Source organism: Vipera berus (assembly GCF_964194415.1).
Source record: "Vipera berus genome assembly, chromosome: 1".
NCBI classification, from domain to species: domain Eukaryota; kingdom Metazoa; phylum Chordata; class Lepidosauria; order Squamata; family Viperidae; genus Vipera; species Vipera berus.
Window position 1 is genome coordinate 239,502,254 of NC_138202.1, and position 24,749 is coordinate 239,527,002.

At 37.5% G+C, this 24,749-nt stretch overlaps 1 protein-coding gene across 1 annotated transcript in view; it reads right to left on the reverse strand.

The window, feature by feature from the left end:
• Positions 1-257: 257 nt before the first annotated feature.
• Positions 258-24,749, reverse strand: part of ELOVL4 (ELOVL fatty acid elongase 4) — a 50,642-nt gene continuing 26,150 nt past the window's right edge. Inside the window, exons 3-6 of the mRNA XM_081342484.1 lie at positions 23,399-23,479; positions 5,967-6,138; positions 4,062-4,189; positions 258-1,882 (exon numbers count right to left, since the gene is read on the reverse strand). Of these exons, the coding sequence (XP_081198610.1) occupies positions 1,595-1,882; positions 4,062-4,189; positions 5,967-6,138; positions 23,399-23,479 (669 nt within the window). The 3' untranslated portion in view covers positions 258-1,594. The remainder of the gene's footprint in view (positions 1,883-4,061; positions 4,190-5,966; positions 6,139-23,398; positions 23,480-24,749) is intronic.

The following is a 24,749-nucleotide window of genomic DNA, read 5'->3' on the forward strand; positions in this document are numbered from 1 at the left end:
TTTAAATTTCAAGTCAGAGACATTATGAATATCAAGAAATGTGATTTTGTTTTCCTGTTGTTTATTGTAGACAAGACAAGACAAGACAAGTAAAATAAAACAGAATATTCCGTGAGCTTCTATCTCAACTAAATAACTTTATTTCCATGATATAAAATATGCTGCTAGAAAGAACTGTTTCTCAAAAATACATGAAGATTGGCTCTTGTATTTAGAATGGAGAAATCTAAAGACCTTCTGGGTGATGCAGCTCTCCCTCAAAGTCACTCCAAGCTGGAGCAAATCATGACTTCTCTCCAAATTGCCTGGCTGTGCAAATGAAGAGACATTATTGTACTTTCTTCATTGTAGTGCAATATAATGTATGCAGTTCATAGTGGAGAACAGCTTGAGGTACTCTATCAAACTTTAGAGAGAAGCCACTATGGTGCAGCAGAAGGAATGAGAAGAGCATCCATGGAAATAAGACTTAGAGAAGCTGATATGGAAAGAATAGAATCTTTTTAGGAAACCATTATTGTTCTTGCAGGGATGCGATCGCAAGAACCATCAATACATGCACAGAGCCTGTTTTAAACACATGAATCTGAAGGTTTTACAGTACCAAAGAGCAAGATTATTGTGTGAATAAACAGTTCACAACAATATAGGTACAGTGCATCTGGTCATGGCACTGAAGTACTTGCTTCCACAGTTAAATCCCAGTGAACTATGGATTTCAAGCCTTCAAATGCAAAGTTCTTTATAGTTATGAATCCCTCTCCTCTTTATATTGAATTCATCCCATGCTAAATAAGTAGGCCGTTAGCAAAATAAAAATTGATTCATGTCCTTGATCCACCCACTATTTACATTTGATCATTGAAAAAGCATCACCATGCATTTCGTGCAATTGGATACAAGAATCATTAACAATGTCCAATTGTTGTTTTATGCTTGTTAATAAGAAAATGTATTTTGTTAATGTGAGACAAACGTTTTTTCTAAATAATATATTACGGGCTCCTTATTTCAGAAATGAATATTTAATAGTAGTTGTTATTTTTTTTACCAAATAAAGAGGTAGGCGTATTTTCACACAATGAACAACAATGTAACAGACATAAGGGAAAAATTAGAACAACCTAATACAGCAATACTGTATAATTTAGACTAAGAAAGTAAAAATTATTTAAAAAGAGAGCAAACCTCCCTCTCTATATTTTCATTGAGGGCTTTTTTTTGCTTAAAACATGGATTAGAAATGGCAGAATTTGTAAGCTCTCTTTTTCAAAAAGATGTCTGTTTCGATAAATCGACTGTATCCTTGGTTAACTGCAATTTTAACCATTGGATTGACAGTAAATAATATTGCAGCAATTCTTTCTTACAATACCAACACCCACAGTCTAAAAGTTTACATAAAGTTAACGAATCTCAATAATTACATAATTACAAATAGGATTTTTGTTGTTAAAACAATCTTCATAAATAATGTTTTCTATCTCTTCAATAACCTAAAGGTCAATTGGTAAAGACAGGAGAGTATTTCCTTTTCTTTTATTATCAGATTGAAGTATCCTCACTGCTCGCAATGTTTAAGGCTTGAATCAAGTTACTCTCCTTTGGCTTTCTTCTGCACTTTTCCATTTCCCATAACTGCACCGTTTTCTGATTTGCTTATGCCATTTGCTATTAGGCCATTGGTGATCTTGCCGTTCTTTTCTTTTTGCTTGAGCTCCTTGGGCTCCTTGGGCATCTTGTATGTCCGATAGTAGAAGTTACCAAACAGAACAATGAAAGTGGTGGCATAGAAAATGACACCCCAATGCATCCATTTAGGAAAGGGGCAATCAATATAAATAGACATGGCAGTGTGGCCAATAGTCACATGGAACTGGGCCTGAAAGGTAGAATAATAGAAGGTTCGTTAATCCTGATTAATAAGTTTATGTTACAGTTTCTGTGAGGGGTTGTTGTTTTTCCTCTCCTGAAAAAGTGCCTAAATACCTTTCATACATCTCTTTATTTACTTAAAAGCATGATGGGCTCTCCAATTATTAGTGAACTACGGGAAGAAGGATCATCTTACATCAGGAGTGTCAAACTCAATTTCATTGAGGGCCGCATCAGCATTGTGGTTGCCCTCAGGGGGCTGGGTGGGTGTGGCCTGGGTGGGTGTGGCCTACTGGTTGGGCGTGGCTAGAGTGCGTATGGCCTACTTGATGGGCGTGGCCAGCTCTACATCATTGGCACCAAGGGTGCCTATGGGGGCCTGGGCAGGAGTGGGACAGATCCGAGGGTCTCTGGCAGGAGGAGGGTCTCTGGGCCAGGGCCAAGGCAGTGGGGGCCGTTCCCTCACTGTTTCCAGGATGGCTTCACGGGCCGCATGAAACCACTTCGCGGGCTGGATCCGGCCCCCGGGCCTTGTGTTTGACACGTCTGTCTTACATTATATTGCTGAGAATGCAGTAAAGCGGTTGAAACAGGGAAATGATTGCCACCATTGCTTCAAAGGGGATGAGCAAGTGACTCCTGCCTTCCTCCTGAGGTTCTCCAGGAGAAGGAAGCATTTGCACATCGGAGTAACTCTGAAAAATCAGACTGATAGAGGTCACCGCTCTAGATGGAGCAGGTCTTAATTGCAGACACGAAGCCCCTGGATATGAATGAGAAATGAGAAGAGGAACAGGCTAGCAAGCTAACTGAACGTGACTTGGAACCCTAAGCTTGATTGTTGTTGCTTAGGGGTGTGGAGTGGGGCTATTTTTAAAAATTATTTTTATATCCTTTTATCCTTGTAAGCTCCCCAGAGTCACTGAGAGCGAGTTGGGCTGCCATATAAAATTTCTTAACTAAATAAATAAATAATTTCTTTTCAAGGACTTGCCCATTCTTAGGGTGCTGTCCGGGGCCAGATATACGTACATATTTTTTATTATTATTTATTTTATTATTGGGAGTTATATGCCGCCCTATCTCCCGAAGGACTCAGGGCGGCTAACAACAATAAAGTACAATGATACAAAAGTTAAAAAAGAAATTAAATTAATAGCCCCAATAGAATAAGTTAAAATTAAAGTTAAAAATTTAAAAAAAACATTTTAAAATCCCTGTCAGTCCAGGCCAGCCTGATGGAAAAGAAGTGTTTTGAGGCTGCGTCGAAAGGACATACATTCATATTTATTGGAGGGAAAAAACTCATTAGGATTATTATTTTTTTTACTGAGAATTGAGAGTGTACCAGAAGCGTGTGTGCTTATATGAACTGTACTTAAGTTTAGCAGATTTAAATAATTATAATATCTAAGCTCTCTCCCATTATTCTTAAAACATATATTGTCTGTACAGCCACTCCTCTTTTATTACCTTGGTTAGTGACCATTCACAAATACAATGGTAAAAAAAAATATCTAACTAATGTGCACATTTATGACAGCAAAAGCCTTTGCTGTGAAACTGATTAAGGTCTGATCCGTTTCAGGCAGTAGCACAGTTGGCTGGAGGGTTCTAATTAAGGTCACAGACCTGAGTTTGTTAACTTGTGATTAGCATTTTTTTTAGGGAGGTTGTGCCCTGGGGGGAAAAACAGCTCAGGAAGAGATAGCTTGTTTAAACAAAGACACCACCCTAAAAGCTGGTGGTGGTGGTGAATGAATGGGTCAGACACAGGACTTGTAAGACAGAATTTTATTTGAATGAAACAGCGTCAACTAGTGATCTTCGCTGCATCTTTTTCTATCCATACATGCTCACTTAGTGACCCTTTTGCTTCATGACATGATCGTTGGAATGGAGTGCAGTCAGTAAATGAGGAGTGATTGTATGGGAAAAGGGAGAACAGCTATAAAAGTTCTAGATGAGTATCTTGTTGCCATTCTTGTAATTCTCTATGTGCTGATGGCAACACATAGAGAACAGGCCAGGGTTTCTTTTGTGTGAGTTTCCTCATGTTGAAATAGAGACTCTCTAAAGGTGGTGTGTATGCGCTTACTACTTTCAAAGTTCTCACACGGGAAATATCCCATTTAAAAAATAACTGATAGATTTAAAAAAACAAAACAAAAACAGATATTACTTACTAATTGCATTATGGTCAAGTATCGTTTCCACCAAAGGTACTTGTGGAACTTTGGGCCACAGGCAGCTAGTCCATAATAGAGGTACATAACAACATGAATGAAAGCATTCATATGAGCTCCAAAAAATGCTGTTGGGTAGAAGAAACAAAAGAAGAACATTACCGAAATCATATCAAAGATAATCATATTCAATGATATTTAATCTTTCTCACCAAGGAGAAGAAAGCACAATGTCTTGATAGCAGTTTTTCTCACCGTCTTCTTATAATTTTGAAAAGTTATAATTTCTCAGCAGTAGATCAGAGGATAAGAAGAAGAAAAAAAGCAAGACTCTTCTTTTACCCATATAAAAGCCCACCTATGGGATGCTATAGGTAGCCACTATATAGCTTGAATGCATTGGTACAATTTAATTGCAAGCATAAATTGCTACAAATATCGGAAAATGGAATCATGTTCCCGCATCACTTGTTCTATGTGAAATGTGTGCCTGGAAAACTTATTTTGGAATTTTACTAGACACAGAACAACTAAGAGTAGAAATGTTTGGTGATTACATGTTCATTTTCAGTCCAGTTGAGGATAAGCAATGAATAACTCTTCCATACTCCTAGTTGTACAGGTAGTCCTCAACTTATGACCACAATTGAGCCCAAAATTTATGTAGCTAAGGAGTTTTGCCACAAGTGAATCATTGCAATTGTTAAATTAATAACACAGTTATTAAGTGAATCTGGCTTGCCCATTGACTTTGCATGTCAGACAGTTGCAAAAGATGATCACATGACCCTGGGACACAGCAAGTATGAACCAGTTGCTAAGCATCCAAATTTTGATCATGTGACCATAGGAATGCTGCAATAGTCATTATGAAAAAACTTTTTTCAGTGCTATTGTAACTTTGATGGTCACTAAATGAAAGGCTGTAAGTCATGGACTAGCTGTACTGATAACCTAGCGAAGAAATAGTCTCCACAGTTTTATTGTGCTGGACTGAACATGCAAATGTAAAACTTGATCATGTCAGAAAATTGATATTTGAGTTGGCTCCTTTTTCTAGACTGGAAGGATTGTTGACACAGGCAAATGTACATCTTTTCAAAGTATTAGTTTACAACTTTAAAGTATATAGGAACTGCAGAATAAAACAAAAGGTTATACTATACAATAGAAATTATGAATTTATTATTTAGTATGAGCATAAAATATCTGACATAGGGCAATCTATGGAAATGTATACACAGGGAAACATGCATAATTAAAGACAGAAAATGCAAACTAAGGCTAAGATTCTGATGTTGAGTAGTATGACTTAAGGAACCATAAAGAAATAATGGGGAAAGTGTGATAAGCATTACCACCTGATATCATAACCTTTATGTACAATTTTTATCCACAGAGTAAAATGAAACAATTCAAACTAGTTTTCACAGTGAACAAAAATAAAATAAATACAAGCGTTCTAAGCATAAGTGGAAGTCTTATTAAAATTGTTATGACTTAGTTGACTAGATTCTTTCATCACCATGCTAAATTAAGGAAGGAAGGCACAATCAAGAATTTATCTGCCTGTGGTTGCAGAATTTTAGCTAGGTAAGTTAGATCTATCTGTTGCTTCATGCAGTTCATAGACCTAAACACAAGGGGAAGAATGTGGATTTAAAATCTGAATCATGCATTTATGCTGGTGTGAAAAGAGTTTCAAAAGCCTATAGCAATATATCTTTACTCCCCCTCATTTCCCAGAGAAGGAAGAATATGCCCTTAAATTATTACCGCCACAGAATTAAGCACACACTCATTTTTATAACTGTAGTTTAAAAAATATGTGCATGCTAATACTCTATATGAATATTCATTTTCCTTTCAATATTCATTTTCCACTTAGTAGACAACTTTACTCACCTTGTCCTCCTGCAACCCACTTTATGCCAATCCACCATAAAGTAAACATAGTGAAATGGTGATAGACGTGAAGAAAGCTGATTTGATTGAATTTCTTTCTTAGGATGAAGAATATTGTGTCCAGATACTCAATCCCTTTGGATATGTAGTACCACCATAAAGCTCCTGCTATCTGTGAAACGAAACAAGAATATAAAGCCAGGGTCAGGCCAATGCACCATGTCATAGTATGTAAAGCTTCCACAATGGAAGCTTTAATTATTTATTTATTTATTTATTTGTTTGTTTGTTTTATATACCGCCCTTCTCCCGGAGGACTCAGGGCGGTGTACAGAGCAATAAAGTAAGAATACAATAAAGCAATAAAGTGAGAAAATTTTAAAACCCAAATCCATCAGGCCAGGCCGGCTTGTTGGAATAGATAAGTTTTTAGATCACGCCGGAAGGAGCGAAGGTCGGGGGCCATCCGGATTTCAGCTGGTAAGCGGTTCCAAAGGATTGGCGCACCCACCGAGAATGCTCTCCCCCTGGGGGTCACCAGTCGACATTCTCTGACCGGTGGCACCCTGAGGAGGCCCTCTCTGTGGGAGCGCACAGGACGGAGGGATGTTGACACTGGCAGTAGGTGCTCCCGTAGGTAATCCGGACCCACGCCATGTAGGGCTTTGTATGTCATCACTAGCACCTTGAATTTCACCCGGAAGGCAACTGGAAGCCAGTGCAGCTCACGGAGCAGAGGTGTAATATGGGAGTATCGGGAGACCCCCAAAAGCACTCGTGCAGCTGCACTTTGCACCAGCTGAAGCTTCCGAGTGGTTCTCAAGGGCAGCCCCATGTAAAGAGGGTTGCAGTACTGGGTTAAAAAGTTCCTGCATAATTTGCACAGTATTTATCTCTTCTCCCTGACTATTTGTCTCAGTTAGTAGGTATTTAAATGAAAAGTTGAACATTACTTTGTCAGGTTAAGACAAGAAATATGAAAACATTTTGTACTTTATTCTGTTAAAAAAAGTCTGGTGTTAAAAAAAAAACAAAATCTCCCACATTCTGCTGATTTTAGGCATTTGAAGTCTTATTATGGAACAAGCAGTTTTTGTGACGTGGAAATTAAGATAAAATCAGATATGCACACAACTATATCAGCCCTAGCCATCTTATACTACAAGAGCAGAAATATGATTAATATTTTTATTTTCATTTACACATTCACTCTCTCTTTAAAAGATAATCCCGTGTGTGTGTGTGTATTTCTCTCTGTGTGTTTGTGTGTATATGTGTGTGTGAGAGAGAATGTGTGTATGTGATTTGTTTTTATATTGCTATTTTTATTACTTCTAAGTTGTCCAGAATCAATCTGGACAACAAGGTGGGCAGCATATACATTTCATAGTAAATAAAAATAAATAAATAAATAAATATTATTGAAAGAATCAGAAACAAAATAAAAAATTAATACAAATAAAAATAGAGTAAAAATGAAAAAAGAAATAAATAAAAGAGAAAGCCAAAGTGCAAAAAACAAAGAAAAAATGTAGAAGAAAAATAGAAAAGAAAAAAAGATATAAAGTAGTTTTTGATTTTCTTTATAGCAGTTATAAGTATAATTGTAGAATTATCTCTTTCTCTAAAGTTATACTGTGAATCTATTCTTTCTATAATCTATCTTATTTAAACATTAAAACCATACATTTTGCACAGTTTACAGGCAGCAGTAAACAGATACTGTCTTTTCTCTAGTGAAATTAAAAATATCTCAATATTCCAATCATTACGGTTTCTTAACTGTTATTGCCTGAACCAAGGTTAGCAACTCAAGCATTTACTACTTTTCAGTTTCTGCCCAGAGTATAAGAAGTCAGTGCCCTCAATTTACAAACAAAGTGAGTAGGAGTGATGTTTATATGTAACAGGCTATCACCACTGCTTTTTTTGTAAAAGAAAAAGGTGCCGGAACTCACACATGTCATACAACCCGCCTTGCCTACCCTACAAGGTTCCATCCAAAAAAGGTGCCGGAACTCCGTTCTGAGCGTTCTATGAGAAAAAAAGCCCTGGCTATCACTATGTGAAACATTTTTAAAAATGATTTCTAACACACTATGCAAATATTTAAAACTTTCAGGATCTATAAATATTTCTGAAAAAGAAATATTAAGCTGGAAAACATGGAGCAAGAGTAGAGAATATAAGGTGTTATTTCAGAAGTATCTCTAAAATGTGAGTGTCCACAGTGGACATCTATCTGATGGCTCTCTTTTTCTTAAAAACATAAAAGTTACAGTTCACAGCGTCCCTATGGAACAACATCTTAACTGGTCTACAGCACTTGATGGTGTCCTTTTAACTCAAGTCACTTGCAACACATAACTAGAAGAAACAACCAGGCTTGGGAACCTGCAGGGGACACAAGAGGGGACAAAATGGCAAAATATGTGCGATGGCCTCATTCAAATGTCACAACTTGTATGCTTGCATCAGATGGTGGCATGCAAGTAAGTAATGACAAAATCTGTACAATGCTGCTGCACAATGTTGTCATTTTGCTGTCATCAAGATTTACCATGGACACTTCCAATTACTCTTCCACATCAGGTTGTGTTCATAAAACTATTCAAATATCGTTTAATGGCACAATGAAGACACAGTTAATCCTAATCGTAGGATCAGGAAAAGAATACTGACAAATGGATGAAACTTTCCTAAATATTTCATGTATCAGAAGACAATTCTGTTTAATTCTGATTATTTTATTTCAGGAAAATATTATAAACAATTGGTTTCCGCTGATCCCCACTCCTTAGAAGCACACTGCATGATTTTGCCTTCAGTCATGCATTCATTAATACCTTGCCTTGTCACAATACCTATGGTTGAGCTGCTTTGGAAGGCAATTCATGACTTTACACAAATTTATTTATTTATTTAATTTAATTTATATACCGCCCTTCTCCCGAAGGACTCAGGGCGGTGTAAAGGGCAATAAATACCAAAAGTACAAAATACAAAAATTAAAAACAAATTAAACAATTGTGCCCGAATACAATAAATTAATTAAAAACAGTAATTAAAACCCCAAACCCATCAGACCAGGCCGGCTTGTTCAAATAAATAAGTTTTTAGATCACGTCGGAAGGAGCGAAGATTGGGAGACATCCGGAGCTCAACCGGTAAACGGTTCCAAAGGTCTGGCGTGCCCACAGAGAACGCCCTCCCCCTGGGGGTCACCAGTCGACATTCTCTGACTGGTGGCACCCTGAGGAGGCCCTCTCTGTGGGAGCGCACTGGGCAGAGGGAAGTTGACGCCGGCCGCAGGTGCTCCCTTAGGTACTCCGGACCCATGCCATGTAGGGCTTTATAGGTCATCACCAGCACCTTGAATCTCACCCGGAGGGCAACTGGAAGCCAATGCAGCTCACGGAACAGAGGTGTAACATGGGAGTATCAGGAGACCCCCAACACAACTCGCGCGGCTGCATTCTTCTTGGGTACTTTTCCGGACCACAGGTTTATAACCACAATTAGGAGTGGAACTTCCATTGTTCAGCGAGATGATTATTAAGTCAGTCATGATGTTTTGATCACATGACTGTAGAGATGCTGTGATGGTCCTAAGTGCAAAGACTTGTTCTAAGTCACTTTTTTCACTTTTGAAAAGCCAGTAAACAAATGGTCATAAATCAAGGATTACCTACATGAATTTAGAACAGGTTGTGTTGTACCAGTAGAAGATTCAGAATAACATATTGTATCACATTGTATTAATTGCAGTAGGATTAATACATTAATACTATTTCTGGCATAATCTAAAACAGACCTAGGCATTTTACGGTCCCTGGGCTATATCTGCCCTTTGACTATCCCTGTCTGGCCAGCATGAAGTCAATTGGAAATTACAAATCAAATGTAAATAAGTGCACTGCAGGGGGCAGGAAAAGCTTCCAAGTCAGGTCCCACTCTGCACAACTGCCCGTGCACCCCTTCAATTGGCTGGTGGCCATGGGAAGGGGAGGAGAGAAAGCACTTTTCTGGTTTTACGCAAGGTTCACCCCTCACCTGGAAGAGGAGATGAGGTGGCAGAGTTTGAAGACATCAGATCAGATTGGTTTGGCCCTCCACAGCAATCCCATTTTCTCATATGATTCCTTAGGAAAATGAATTGCCCAGCCCCAATCTAAAGGATTACTACATTTGTATAAACATTTTTTTAAATTAAAATTGGTATCAGAGGCCCTTCTTCTTTCTTTGCCTATCATTCATAAGTGTTATAATTCCTTTAAGGACTTTAACATTGCTCAATTTTAAGCACTGTAGTTTTTAACTGAGATGATTCTGTTCAACATACTGCAGAGTTTAAAACTAATCATCTACACAATAATTTTACCATTCTCAACTTTTGAATGAATGATTTTGTAATAGTGAGCATTGTTTTCAATTTGATTTTTTAAAAATACTTAATTTGTTTTATTGTTGTACTATTTAAATGTTCATATATCCTTGTTCTAGGTCAGTTTTATTATTGAACTGCAATAATATTTTTATATGTCTGTAAACTGGCTTGAAGTAGGTAGCCTGGAAAGACAGCGTGAAAAGCATGTGAATAAAACAAATAACTTTTCCAGTTATTAAACAGCAATCTAGAAAGTTGATATTCTGCCACTATTTGAAAAAGCAGAAGTAATCTCTTCCTGATTTCTAAAACAGTATTTCATAGCCAACAATATTAATACACGGATGAAGGCAAATATACAAGTTTCAGGATAATGTTGCAAGATCCAATCTGGGTCTGTCACCAGGACCACAGATTTATTCTTCCAAGCCTTCAGACTTGGAGCCCATATTCAGGAAATGTCTCTCTCACAGAGTATTTGCTTTGTGTGTGGTATTTATATGGCGCCTCTTGTTACGTGGCTTTTTACATGTTGATTGGGGTGTTGATGGCTGGCTATGATTGACCACCAGCTTACCAAGTACTTAGGAGGTGAGGGCTTGGCAACAAAGCAAACAACAGCCAATGACTTAATAGCCAGCCATCAACACCCCAATCAACATCTAAAACGCCACAAACAACAGGCTCCAGGGGACCAACCGAGATTGGATTCTGCAATATTAATACATCCTTTCCCCGCCCCCATGTAAAGAGAGCCATCATTAAATGTTACTGTAAAATGAGCTTGTTAGTATAAATCAAAAATCTGTGGAGTTCAGCACGCTGTTCCCACAACTGCCAATTCAATGCCTAAGGGAAACAGCCAAGTACAACAGCAGAACAGACTCTTCCCATTTGTATTTTTCATCAACTGGTATTAAAGGGCAGAATGCATCGGAGACTGGAGGCAAAATACAGCCCACACAATAAATAGGTATTTTAGGTGCATTTGCTCACTGCAATGAACTATGTGGTTGACTGGCTTGTTCTTTTGTCAGAATGGCATGATTTCCTTTGTTGGTTTGTCATTAAGAATACATCAGCAACCACAGAACGGTATTTTGAAACTGTATATTAGCTCACTGCAAATCCCTGAGAGTTTTATACTGACAACTTGTTTGTTGGGATCAGGGAGAGAAGGCTGGCGTAGAGTCCCACCCCCAAAGGAGTTCCATCTGCAGGCATCTGCAATCATCCCCACACACTATGCAACAACCCCTGATGAATTTTTTAGCAGGGTAGTTTGATGGAACATTTGGGGGACATTAACTTTAGGCCTGCCTCCTGTTAAAACAATCACAAAATACAAGGTGGCAATAGTGGTACTGTCTGATGAGGAGTATCACTATAGTCCCATTGTGGTTTGTTGTTGTTTTAAAGTTTCTGTTTCTGTTTGCTATGCAGAATTGTTATGGCATGACGGAAGGAAGGAAGGAAGGAAGGAAGGAAGGAAGGAAGGAAGGAAGGAAGGAAGGAAGGAAGGAAGGACTACCAGTTACCCTCCCCAGATAAATACATCAGGGAAATTTTTCTCTTTTTCTTTCTCTGTCTCTTTCTCTGCAGATTGTGTTTTGATCAGCCTCTCTTTCAAACATAACTATTAGTTTGCTAGCTTTTCTCCCCACATCAAACTGGGTCCTGTATTGTTCTGTTTTTTCAAAGTTTATATTTATATTTCGGATAGTTCTTGATATCGCTGTAAGGAATGCAACTATGCAATAATTGCGTGGAAAACAGTTTTTGCTTTTGCTCAAATTATTCTTTCCAACCCAAAAAATGTTGGAAATAAATTATATAAGGAAACTCAGGAATTTGTCTGTCTGTATGTCTGTTCATCAGCAAGGTAACTCTCTAAGAAACACAACCAGAAAAAGTACGATAGGCATTGAGTTAAACAACAACAATAACAACAAACCAAAGTAATTCATTGTGGAGAAAACCATAATTGCTCCCTTCTAAGCCCCTCCCTCCTGGTCATGTGATCCAAAGCAAAGCATGCACAGTCTATTCTATGTTGTCTAAGGCACATATATCCACAAAACATAGAGATACAACATGACGGGAAAGTAGAAACACACAGGTTACATCATTATAGAGTAGAAAATCCAGGTACCTCTTATAGCCTCAGCTGTCCTGCATGGTTTCCCTAATTTATTTTAAATTAGATACTGAATGGTTGCCACTTGTCTTAAATGTCTGTGATACTGATTTTCAAAACTATTGTTAATGCTGTATTTGTTCACATTATTCACTATTAGAGACAATTCTCTATATAAGGAGAATTGCTCCTTTCTATATACAGAGTTTTACTAGGGCTAGGCTAGGGGAACCTGAGTTTAGATCCCACTTAGTTATATTGGCTACTCATTATCTTTGATCCAGCCGCCTCTTCCTTCAATTTAATCTCCTCACATACAGTAATACTATGAGGTTAAGAGGATGTGAGAAACCATGTGTGAACTTTCAGGAATACCAGATGATTTGAAAAATGTTCCTCAACCTCAGCAATTTCCCGTGCTGGCCAGGAAATTCTGGAAGTTGAAGTCCATATACCTAAAAGTTGCTCAGATTGACAAACACTGATACTATGGCACAATAAATCTAAAACGGAATAAAGACAATAAAATAAAGCATCAACAAATTTAGAAAATAATGCTTCCACCGATCACAAAGAGAGACCCAATTTAATCTTTATGGAGGAGAGAACTTGGAAACTCTCAACTGTAAAATATACTTTATGTGTATCAACTAACCACACTGCTAAAGGGAATAGAATACAGAGCATGAATTTATATTCAATTCAACTGTTAGATAACCTCCGCTCTCAATATGGAATATATATTTAATTTTCAATGTGAAGTACATTCAGTATTCATATATTCAATGAGAGCCATGGTGGCACAGTGGTTAGAACGCAGTACTGCAGGCTAACTCTGCCCACTGCCAGGAGTTCGATTCTGACCAACTCAAGGATGACTCAGCCTTCCATTCTTCCAAGGTCAGTAAAATGAGGCTCCATATTATTGGGGACAATATGCTGATTCTGTAAATTATTTAGAGAGTGCTGTAAAACACTATGAAGCAGTATATAAATCTAAGTGCTATTGCTATTGCTATTCAATATGGAATATATTTTTAGATTTGTGCCTACATTTTGAAGCTTTGAAAAGTATGCTGTTGAAAATAAATTTGGCAACACACAAATGTAAAAATTAAATTTACGTTATTATCCACCAATTTATTGTGGAAAGTTCTAGCAACTTCTACAGCAAAGGTCCCTAATCTATTGGGCGCCAGGGACTGGTTCCATGGAGAGAGGTTTTTCCACGGACTGGAGGGGTTGTGGTTTCATGTGCTGCCTGCATCCTGCAGATGGGTTTTTTGGCATGCTATGGCCTGGTGCCGGTCCATGGACTGGGGTTTGGGGACCCCTGTTCTAAAGAACATAATCTGTGCTAAGATTAATTAAGACAGGGTTACCAAGTTTGCAAATACCTGGATAATGATTAGATGGCAGCAAATGGGACAAATAACTTTATCTCTTTGCTTCTATCTAGTTATGGTGCAGATGCAGCCCAGATCTAACAGCCTTAATAAAGTGAGCTTTAGGACATAGAAATTAAAAAAAACACTGAGATCTATGCTATCTATCATTATTATTCATACAAAGAAATTGTCTTATACTGTATGTAATGGTATATCTTGCTCTTTTCTTCAAAGTAAACCTGTCGAAACAAATTCTAACAGAAGAGTGAGACATACAAACAGCCGGGTAAATCTTTGACATAATGAGTTTGCAGGGGTGATAAAACTCATCAGATGGATTAATATCAGACAACATATTATACAACTGTTCCGTACACATCCTCCCATCTCTGTCCATATATAGTATAAAAGCTGCAACAAGGTGAGACTTTGCAAAGGCACAAAGTTCAAAATATCATCATATGTCATTTGCATCGCTTCTCTAAGATGGTAATTGATACCAAATTCTTTGAAAAAATCTCTATAAATCAGAGTTCCAGAGGAAATATAGTGATCTGAAGACAGTTCTGTGGAAGCAGAGTTGACAACCACGGTAAAGACCAAAAAACTAGTGAGTAGAATGCCTCCTTGAAAGTTCTCCAGATAAAGAGAGGACAGGACATCATCCGCATGTGTTCAGGCTGGCTTCTCCCCATGAGGAGGTGACAGGACAGCAGTTTTCTGTGAGTTTGAGTGTGGGAAGATGATGGAACTAGCTATCTTGCTGCAACCATGATAGAGACTTTTAAAGGACACTAAGCTCACAAACCTCACTTTCTAATCACTTTCAGAAATTGTTCATTAACTATTGCTAAGCCGTTTTAAGGGTCTTCAGAAAGACAAATTTGAAAATACTGGGTGAGGCTGCCTTTAATCCTGAACAAAAGAAAATTTTAATCATCAGTGTAGGACTTTAAAGAATCTGAAATAAACAGCAAAAAGCTAAATAAGTTTTTCATCCTAGAAAGTTCAGATAAAATTGGCATATGGAAACTTTTACAATAAATTTTGGAATTAATTATCAAGTAAAAAACAGCATCTCTTGGGAATATAGAATATCAGAGTTGGAAGGGACTGTGGAGGTCTTCTAATCCAATCCCTGCTCAGGCAGGAGACTCTATATCATTCCAGACAAATGGATGTTCAATCTTTTAAAAATGCCAAGTGATGGAGCATCCATAACTTCTGGAGGCAAGCTGTTCCACTGATTGTTTTCATTGTCAGAAAATTTCTCCTTAATTCTAGCTTGGATTTCTCTTTGATAAATTTCCATTTATTAATTCTTGTCCTGCTCTCAGTGCTTTAGAACAGGGATCCCCAACCCCCGGTCTGTGGACCAGTACCAGGCCACGGCATGCCAGCAACCAGTCCGCACAAACAAGCAAAGCCCCATACACAGGATGCAGGCAGCACACAAAATCACACACACTCCGGTCTGTGGAAAAACCTCTCTGCACAGAACCGGTCCTGGTGCCCAAAAGGTTGGGGACCTCTGCTTTAGAAAATAGGTCAATCCCCTCTTGTCTGTGAGAGCCCCTCAAATATTGGAAGACTGCTATCATGCCATCACTAGTCCTTCTCTTCATTAGAGTAGACATACCCTGTTCCTGCAATCATTCATTATATGCTTTAGCTTGCAGTCCCATAATTATCCTTGTTGCTCTTCTTTGCACTCTTTCTAGAGTCTCAACATTTTTTTTTGTAGGTGTTTGTATTGTGGTGACCAAAACTGGACAAAGTATTCCAAGTGTGGTCTTACCCGTGCAGTATTAAGCAGTACCAACACTTGATACTATCTCTCTGTTGATGTAGCCTAAAATTGTATGGCTATTTTGGCAGCTGCAGCACACTGCGGGCTCATTAATAAGTAGTGGTCCACTAGAACTCCTACTTCCCCTTCACAGGTACTGAGGTTGAGCCAGATAGGTTGAGTCTATTATATACCTGTACATTTAGTTTTTCCCAATTAAGTGTAAAACCTTGCTTTTCTCACCACTGAATTGCATTTTGTTGGATCGAGCCTAGTGTTCAAGTCTGTCAAGATCTTCCTGGATCTTGAGTCTGTCTTCTAAAGTGTTGGCTATTCCAGCTTGGTGTCATCTCCAAATTCAATGAGTTCTCCTTCTATCCCCTCATCTAAATTGTTTATGAAGATGTTGAAGAGTACTGGGCCTAAGACAGAACCTTGGGTACCCCACTGTATGCTTCCCTCCATGTTGATGTAGTTCCATTGAGAACTACAGTTGAGTGCGGTTGGTCAGCCAGTTACAAATCTATCTGGTGGTGATGTTGTCTATCCCACAGTTTTCTATCTTACCAAGAAGTAGGCTGTGGTCAACTTTTTCAAATGCCTTGCCAAATTCCAAGTATACTATGTCTGCAGCATTTTGCTCATCCAATAATTTAGGCATTTTGTCAAAGAATGCAATAAGGTTTATCTAGCATGATTTCTTTTTGACAAACCCATGTTGACAAACCCATGTTGCTTAGTTTGTTTCATTCATTCATTTCATTTGTTCATTTCATTCTGAACCTTAGCTTTCCTGGCTTCATCTTTGGGCTATATGCGGCTTTAGTTATATATCCCTCTTTCCAGTTTTTATTCTGTCCTTTTTGTTTTTCAGTTAATGAGAGAGTTCTTTATGTAACCATGCTGGTTTCATCTGGGTTCTCTTACTTTTATTTTTTCAGTGGTGTTGTGCTAGACTGGGATTTTATAATCTTAAATTTCCCAAGCTTCTTGAATTGTTTTCTCCTTTACGATTTCCATCCAAGGAATTCTTCCCAAGCCCTCTTTAAGCTTGTTAAAAGCAGCTGTCTTAAAGTTTGACTTTGTTTTAATAATTATGTCTGCATTATGTTGAATTCCAATATGATATCATGACTCTCTCCCAAGGTCTGCACAACTTCACTCCTTCTCTCATTTCATCTCTGTTAGTAACGATTAAGTCCAATATAGTTGACCCTCTAGTTCCCTCCTCCATCTTTTGGGTGACAAAGTTGTTTGCTAGGTTTGTCGGAAACTTGTTTGATCTCCTATTTAGTGCAGACTTTGTCTCCCAGTTGATGTCAGGGTAGTGAAAGAACCCTATTACTATTGCAGTGTGTTTCCTGCACATCTTAGCTAGCTGATTAGCAAAACGTTCATCTATTTCATCTGTTTGGGTGGTCAGTAGTATACACCTTTGGCAATGTCATTTCTTTTTTCTTTTGTATTAACCGAAATGAGTTCAAGAAAGTTTTCAGCCTGTTTTTTTAATAGCATTGCTATAGAGATGTAGTTATTTCTTATCTATAATGCAGCTCCACATCCTCTTTATAGATCTTATTTTGTTTTTTACAACGTAAGATGGGTAAAAAAAAATCATGACACAAAGGGGACTAAAGATTTTAGGTTCAGGAAAGCCCATAAAGGTAAGCAACATTTGTTTATAGATAAGAAATAGCATAGGGTATGAAGAAAGAAATGTTTGTACCCTGAGAGTGAAGAATTAGTACATTTGTTTATACTTATTGCAATGAAAATTGGAAGTCACTACTTTGTATATTTCTTTTTTATTTCTTACTTTTTATTTTTTTCTCTTTTTTCCTTGCACTTTTTACCCCTTTCTGTTCTCTTTTCTTTCTTTTAGTTTGTATTAGATTTACGTGTGTGCGTACACACACACACACACACACACACACACGTCATATAAATTAACCTAGGAAATGAGTAAATTTCCAAGGATATGGGATTATTACAAATATATTAAAGAATTAAAGCTGTGAGTCATAAAACAATTACATATAAAAACACGTAAAACGTTATGTTTTCTTGACATGTGAAAAGGAGTTGGAAAGAATGAAGCTAATGTATTTCATGTTAATTAAGAACAAATGCTGAAAAAGTCTTTTAAAAAATAATTAAAATGACCGCATTGACTTTGATGTTACCTACACTGCACTGCTAACATATTATCAGATGTAAAATGACATCATCTTTACATCTTTCTGCTTAGGAACATTAAAAATATGCAAAGCCTTTCATGCTCAATTACATATATTTTGTTTTTATCTACTAGTCGCTTAGGAAATGTCAAGTTTTAAAGAGAAATGCAAGTAATTCAATTACAATATTATAGGTAGAAGCTGTTTTTATTCTACTTTTCGTGTGAGAAGAAAATAAATAAAACAATAAATCTCAAAGCACTTCTTAAGCAATTGCTGAAAGCTAGAAAAATAATCAGTGTCACCTATGAGAACGAAGCAATTTACATTTTGCCAGGTGTGAATAGACAGGTTGCAATCCTCAGTCAACTCCCTGGAGAAAGTTCACTAAATTGAACACTGTACAAGTGGCATGTGGGGAAATAGTAGCCAAATGACTCAGAGTATAAAGAGGTGTGGTCAAAGACGTGACAGGGAGGAAATCACCATACCTGGCAGCCAATTATCCTCCATATGGGCAAGGCCACTGGTGAGCAGATAGAGACTCTTATCTACTATGATGTGCTCCTAGTTCTTTTATCTGCAGTCTCCAAGTGAGCCTGCTTGGTTCAGTAGGCCTGCTTTATGCAGTGATTAGGAGGAAATCAGCCTAGAATTGTTAGGTAGCCACAAGTGTGCTGTTGGCCCTTATTTAACTCTAACCAAATGTGGGCTGTTGAAAAGATTCATGTGCATAGGCTTTAGCAATAAATCAGTTTAATTGAGCCTTCACTTGTGAACCTGGTCTTTCATGCCTGACATTACAGTAAGTATGCTGTAGAACAGGGGTGTCAAACTGCCGGTGTGTGGGCCAGATGCATCATAGCGAAACTGCGCCCACCCTATTGCCGGCAATAGAAAAAAAGTCACGATACGTTGTGACACGTCACATGACGTTGGAAGTTTGACACCCCTGCTCTAGAATGTACAATCTCTGACTGGGATGAATCCATGGCTGGGGAACCAGACATTATACAATCAGTAACCCAGGATATCAATTTTCTCATAATGGATTCAAGAGATACAACCTGAGGTCTTTCCCCTAATTTAGGACTACTAATTACTCTCATTGTAACTGTAATGAGTAAATTTATGGCCTCCTCAGACCACAGATTATTGAATAAACATCCACACTAAAAAAACCTGGAAGTATTCATTATTATATTCTGCTGTTGTCTTCAACTACATATTGTATAAACTACTCATAATATAAGCACCTCAACATTCTACATATAGTACATAAAACACTATAAATAACCTAACCAAATAAGTGCAGAAATAACAACAACAACAACAATGTTGGAAGGGATCTTGGAGGTCTTCTAGTCCAACCCACTGCTCAGGTAGGAAACCCTATAACATGAGCATCAAATTCGCCATGTCACATGACTTTTCGCAACGTATTGCAACTTTTTTTGCATTGCCAGAGCCAGTGGGCGCAGCCTCTGTATGATGCAACTGGCCCACAGGCCAGCAGTTTGACACCCCTGCCCTATAACATTTCAGACAAATGGCTGTCCAGTCTCTTCTTAAAAACTTCCAGTGTTGGAGTATTCACAACTTCTGGAGGCAGGTTGTTCCACTGATTAATTGTTCTAACTGTCAGGAAATTTATCCTTAGTTGTAGGTTGCTTCTCTCTTTGATTAGCTTCCATTGGTTGCTTCTTGTCCTGCCTTGCAGGACAATTATCAATTGCAGACTATTATCAACAAACATATATGTAAAGTTTGCTAAGACCCCAAATAATATAAAAATGTTTTGTTTACTATGAATAAGAGGCCAATAACCTCTATAATTTGTCTTCTAAGGATTTTTTTTACATTTAAACTTATTTTAACTAAATAGCTCTTTTTGTCTTTTGGTTCTCTTATTTTATTCTCTTACTTTATGCTAAATATAAAAAGTTTATTTTTGTGTGTTACTTCTATAGCAGAATTAGTTGATTGATGATTCATGCTGAGAAGTGCGTGTATGTGTGTGTATATATGTGTGTGTATAATATGCATATGTGATGGTGCTTTGCATCAAATTGGTATGATACATCAAATTTGTGTTTCTCTCTCTAAACATACATTCATTCATATATATATATATATGTGTGTGTGTGTGTGTGTGTGCGCGCGCGCGCGCGCGCGTGCACACTACACAAACACACACACACACACAGATTGCATTGAATATTAGTGTGGAGTATTTTTTAACTTAAATATTTTTAAAAGGGTTCTTTGAAAGTCTCTAGCTCATTTGCACTGGCAATTTATAATGTTGTTAAGCTATTGCAGAAGTGATACAATGTCACAATGATGGTGGGATGATGCTATAAATCCCTAATGGGCTATTCTATTTAATTCTCATTTTAACTTTTGTATACTGTATTTTTATTGCATTTTATTGCCCTGTACACCGCCCTGAGTCCTTCGGGAGAAGGGCGGTATAGAAATTAAATAAATAAATAAATAAATAAATAAATAAATAAATAATAAATAAATAAATAAATAAATAAATAAATAAATAAATAAATAATGTGTCTGCTATTACTGCTACTGTAGCAGATTTAACTAAAGGCTAGATGCTGAAGTGTACAGATTTTTTTTAAAAAAATATTTTTTTCTAGAATTTTGCTTCACAGATCTTTTATTTAGTTTCTAAAAGACAGATGGCTAGAAAAATGCAACATTTAAAAATAACATTGAGGAGAGAGAATTCTTGATCACAGAATTTTTCTTATCATCAAGCTTTTAGTATTATCTGCCTCAAAAAAATTTAAGACATCAAATAAAAAGAAATGCCACCACTTTAATAGTCTCACATTTGTATGTGTCTAAAATTTTAGTTCATGTGTAATTTCCATTGTATACAGCATAGCTATTATTTGTTTCAATTCTCAATGAACAATCTTTTCAGAGTTACTTGATTGGACTGATGGGCACAATGAAATTAACCTAAGAAGCCTTTAGACATATCTATAAGAATGAAACTGGATCATGTTTTTATCATTATCTAGACCAGGGGTAGGCAATCTTGGCGCTTTTATGACTCGTGGACTTCAACTCCCAGAATTCCTGAGCCAGCATGGCTCAGCAGGGAAACCCCTCCCTTCCCCTCAACATGGCTGGCTCAGGAATTATGGGAGTTGAAGTCCACGAGTCATAAAAGAGCCAAGGTTGCCTACCCCTGATCTAGACTAACATCTAGAATTAAGGCTCATGCAAATATCTTGAAGGCAAATTCATACAGTTCCTCCCTATTATATTATCAACTGGTATGGAAGTGATAATAGTTGTGATTATCATTAACTTCTAGGGGACGCGGTGGCTCAGTGGGTTAGGACACTGAGCTTGTCGATCAGAAGGTTGGCAGTTTGGCGGGTTGAATCCCGAGTGCCACGTAACAGAGTGAGCGCCTGTTACTCATCCCAGCTTCTGCCAACCTAGCAGTTTGAAAGCATGTAAAAATGCAAGTAGAAAAATAGGGACCACTACGGTGGGAAGGTATCAGCGTTCCGTGCACCTTTGGCGCCTAGTCATGCCGGCCACATGACCACGGAGACGTCCTCGGACAAGCGCTGGCTCTTCGGCTTTGAAATGGAGATGAGCACTGGCCCCTAGAGTTGGAAACGACTAGCACACATGTGCGGGGGAACCTTTACCTTTACCTTTACCTATCATTAACTTCTAGAAGGAAATAAACTATTTTTTTCAAAAAAAAAACAAACCTTAAAGAAGGCAATATTGAAAATATTTTAGAGAAATAAACTTTTAGGATTCTTACAACTCTTTTGCTCACATAATAAACTGGAACAGTCACTTTTCATGCATCCAGTAAAAGCGCATTCACTTCCTTTGAAAATATGATGTTGCCTGCTGTTGATATCTACTGCTCTGATTATTTTGTAAAAGTCAGTGCTTATAAGGCCTGATTCACACTGGCAGCCTGTAGCTTAGCATGTTAACTATACATGGTTCCTGCATGGTTCAGCACATTTTCATCATAAGCCTAAAGAGAAATTGCAATGGTATGATGAAAACTGGCTGAAGCTATCAGCATCTTATTGTAAGATATGAAACGTGATTAGCATTTAAATCTGAATCTGAATCTGCGTCTTTGGGATAGCTCTCAGGAATAATCTCAAATGTCTTTAGATCAGAGACATTCTATGAAATTCTAAAAAAATCAGTGTCAACTATTGTGTATCTCCATTAATTGGAACAAAGGGTTCTGGAAAGCTGTAAGAATATAGTATAGATAGTCCTTGATTTTCAGCCAAAATTTCCATTGCTAAGCAAGGGAGCAGTTAAGTCAGTCGACTTACAACAATTCATTCAGTCACAATGGCACTTAAAAAAAAGTGACTTATGACCATTTTTTACACTTAACAACCATTGCAGCATACCCATGATCAAAATTCAGATGCTTGCCAAATGGTTCATATTTATGATAGTTGCTGAATCCCAGGGTCATGTGATTATCTTTTGTGACCTTCTGATAAGCAAAGTCAATGGGGAAGCCAGATTCACTTACTCAACAACTGCAATGATTCCCTTAACAACTGGGGCAAGAAAGGTTGTAAAATGGGGCAAAACTCACTTAACAAATGTCTGACTTAGCAACATAAATTTTGGGTTCAATTGTGGTTGTAAGTCAGGGATTGCCCTTTTTTGCCACAGTTGTTAAGCAAACAGCATGCTCGTTAAGCAAATCTGGCCTCCCCCATTGACTTTGCTTGTTGAAAACCAGTTGGCACAAATGGTGATTATACAACCCTGCAACACTGCAACTATTGTAAATGCATGCTGGTTGTCAAGTACCCAACTTTTGGTCACGTGACCATGAGGATGTTGCTACAGTCGTAAATGTGAGGACTGGTTGTAGATCATTTTTTTTAGTGCCGTTGCAATTTTGAATGGTTGCTAAATTAATAACTTAAATTAATGTAAGTTAAGGACTGTCTGTCTTGGCTAATGCAAATTGCCTTCAATACTAAGAAAATGTTACTTAATTGCAAAATAAATTATATTAGAGGCATTTTCCACTTTTGCAATTGATAATATTTAGATGATATACCTCTTAAACTACACACATTAACTTGCAGTTTGTTAGTACAGGGGATATTATTTGTTTCTAAACAATAAAAACACATAATTCCAGAAGCAGGATATTACCTGTTTCATACTATTTCTTATATAGTATTTAAACCAATTTGAAGTATATAGAAAAAGATAGGGAGCATAATTTTAAATTTTAAATTGAGTGGGAGGGGAGAAATGGGAGGAGATATGGCTGGAAACAAGGGAAGAATCTCAATTCTTAAAAAGTCCTACATGTTTCTTTAAAATAAAGTGATCAGTTTAAACACACTTGTAAAAACTTCTTGAAAGAAACATGTAGCATAACTCTTACAAGAGCTCTTACAATATCTATATGCTGAAATAGATTTTCACTAGAGGTCAGGAACAGACATAGTAATATTAACCTATAAAAATAATTTAAGTGATACACATTATTTCTACTCACCCTAACTTCATGTTCATTATCTGAATAATCCACAGACTGGCAGATATAGCTGTATCCCCGAGCTCTTGATGACAAAAACAGCTGAAAGTAGGAATTCACAAATTAATATTGCAAAAATTTGTCACTTAAAAATAACCTTTCTAAACTAACTAGCATTGTTTAATAAAGTGTCTGTTTAAATTTCTGCTCTCCTTTTCCTCTCAAAGGGTGATTTAAGCTCAATGTGCCCCATAAGTTCTAGGTTGCTTCCTTTGATCTGGGGTACCCAATCCCTATGGAGGTACCATGGAACGCCATCACAAAGTTTTTGGGGGTGAGAGAATATGAAATATATGTTATTTATTCATTTAACTTGTTTTTTTCTATTCCACTGAAGACTTAAGCCTCTTAAGGCATCTTGCAACTATTACCACAAGAGGAAGAATACCTCAAATAAAAGCCTACAAACACCACAAGTGGAAGCATTCAAAGGATTGGGAAAAAAGGGGGCTCCTTGATGCTCTCTGAGCTTAATCATTTTCTTGCAAACGTTTCATTACCCAAACTAGATAACTAGGTAGCATTGACAGCACTGATGATGTTACCTAGTTTGGCTAATGAAACGTCTGCAAGAAAACAACCAAGCTCAGTGAGCACCAAGGACCCCTCATTTCAACCCTGAGCTACAAATATTCTCTTTTATTGGATTGGAAAAAACAGCTATCAGAGGCAAAAGAGACTAGTGGCCAAATGCAATCCTTACTCTGTGGCAGTTCAGTTTCTAAGCCACTTAAGACTTTCAATGCTAACACTTCAACACTTGTATTATGCCTTAAACCAACAATCATGTTACTTTAATTTATATATATATGTAACTAGATCTGTCTGTCTATCTATATTCAAACTAAATCAAACCTAAGTTTTTGTCCTAACCATATTCCTTCTCCTGGTCCTTCACAGTGTTTGGAAGTGGCCTTCAGCATTCCATTCAAAAACCAAGCGGGTCCTTTAGCCTGAAAAATACTGCTAATCCCTGTCTTAACTTCTGGGGAGTTCCTGAATTCTAGAAGGCACTAGGTTGGGAAAGGGTGCTTTCAGCAACTTGTTCCTTTGGCATAGCCCTTCCCCTCATGTCCAGATTACTCAGCAGAAAGAGGATTACTGCTGTAACAGGATCTGAGCAAAAGTAAGCTTCTTAATGCTCTGTGGTGAAGTGCAGCCTTGCCTTCACATCAATAATTTAGAAAGATGGCGTGTAGTAATCACTGCAATAAAACTGGACATTAAATGTATTAGTGAGGGATCATACCTTCTCTCATTATACAGGCCCAAATACTGGACTGTTGCCTTTATGTATGGGTGGGTTCATGCT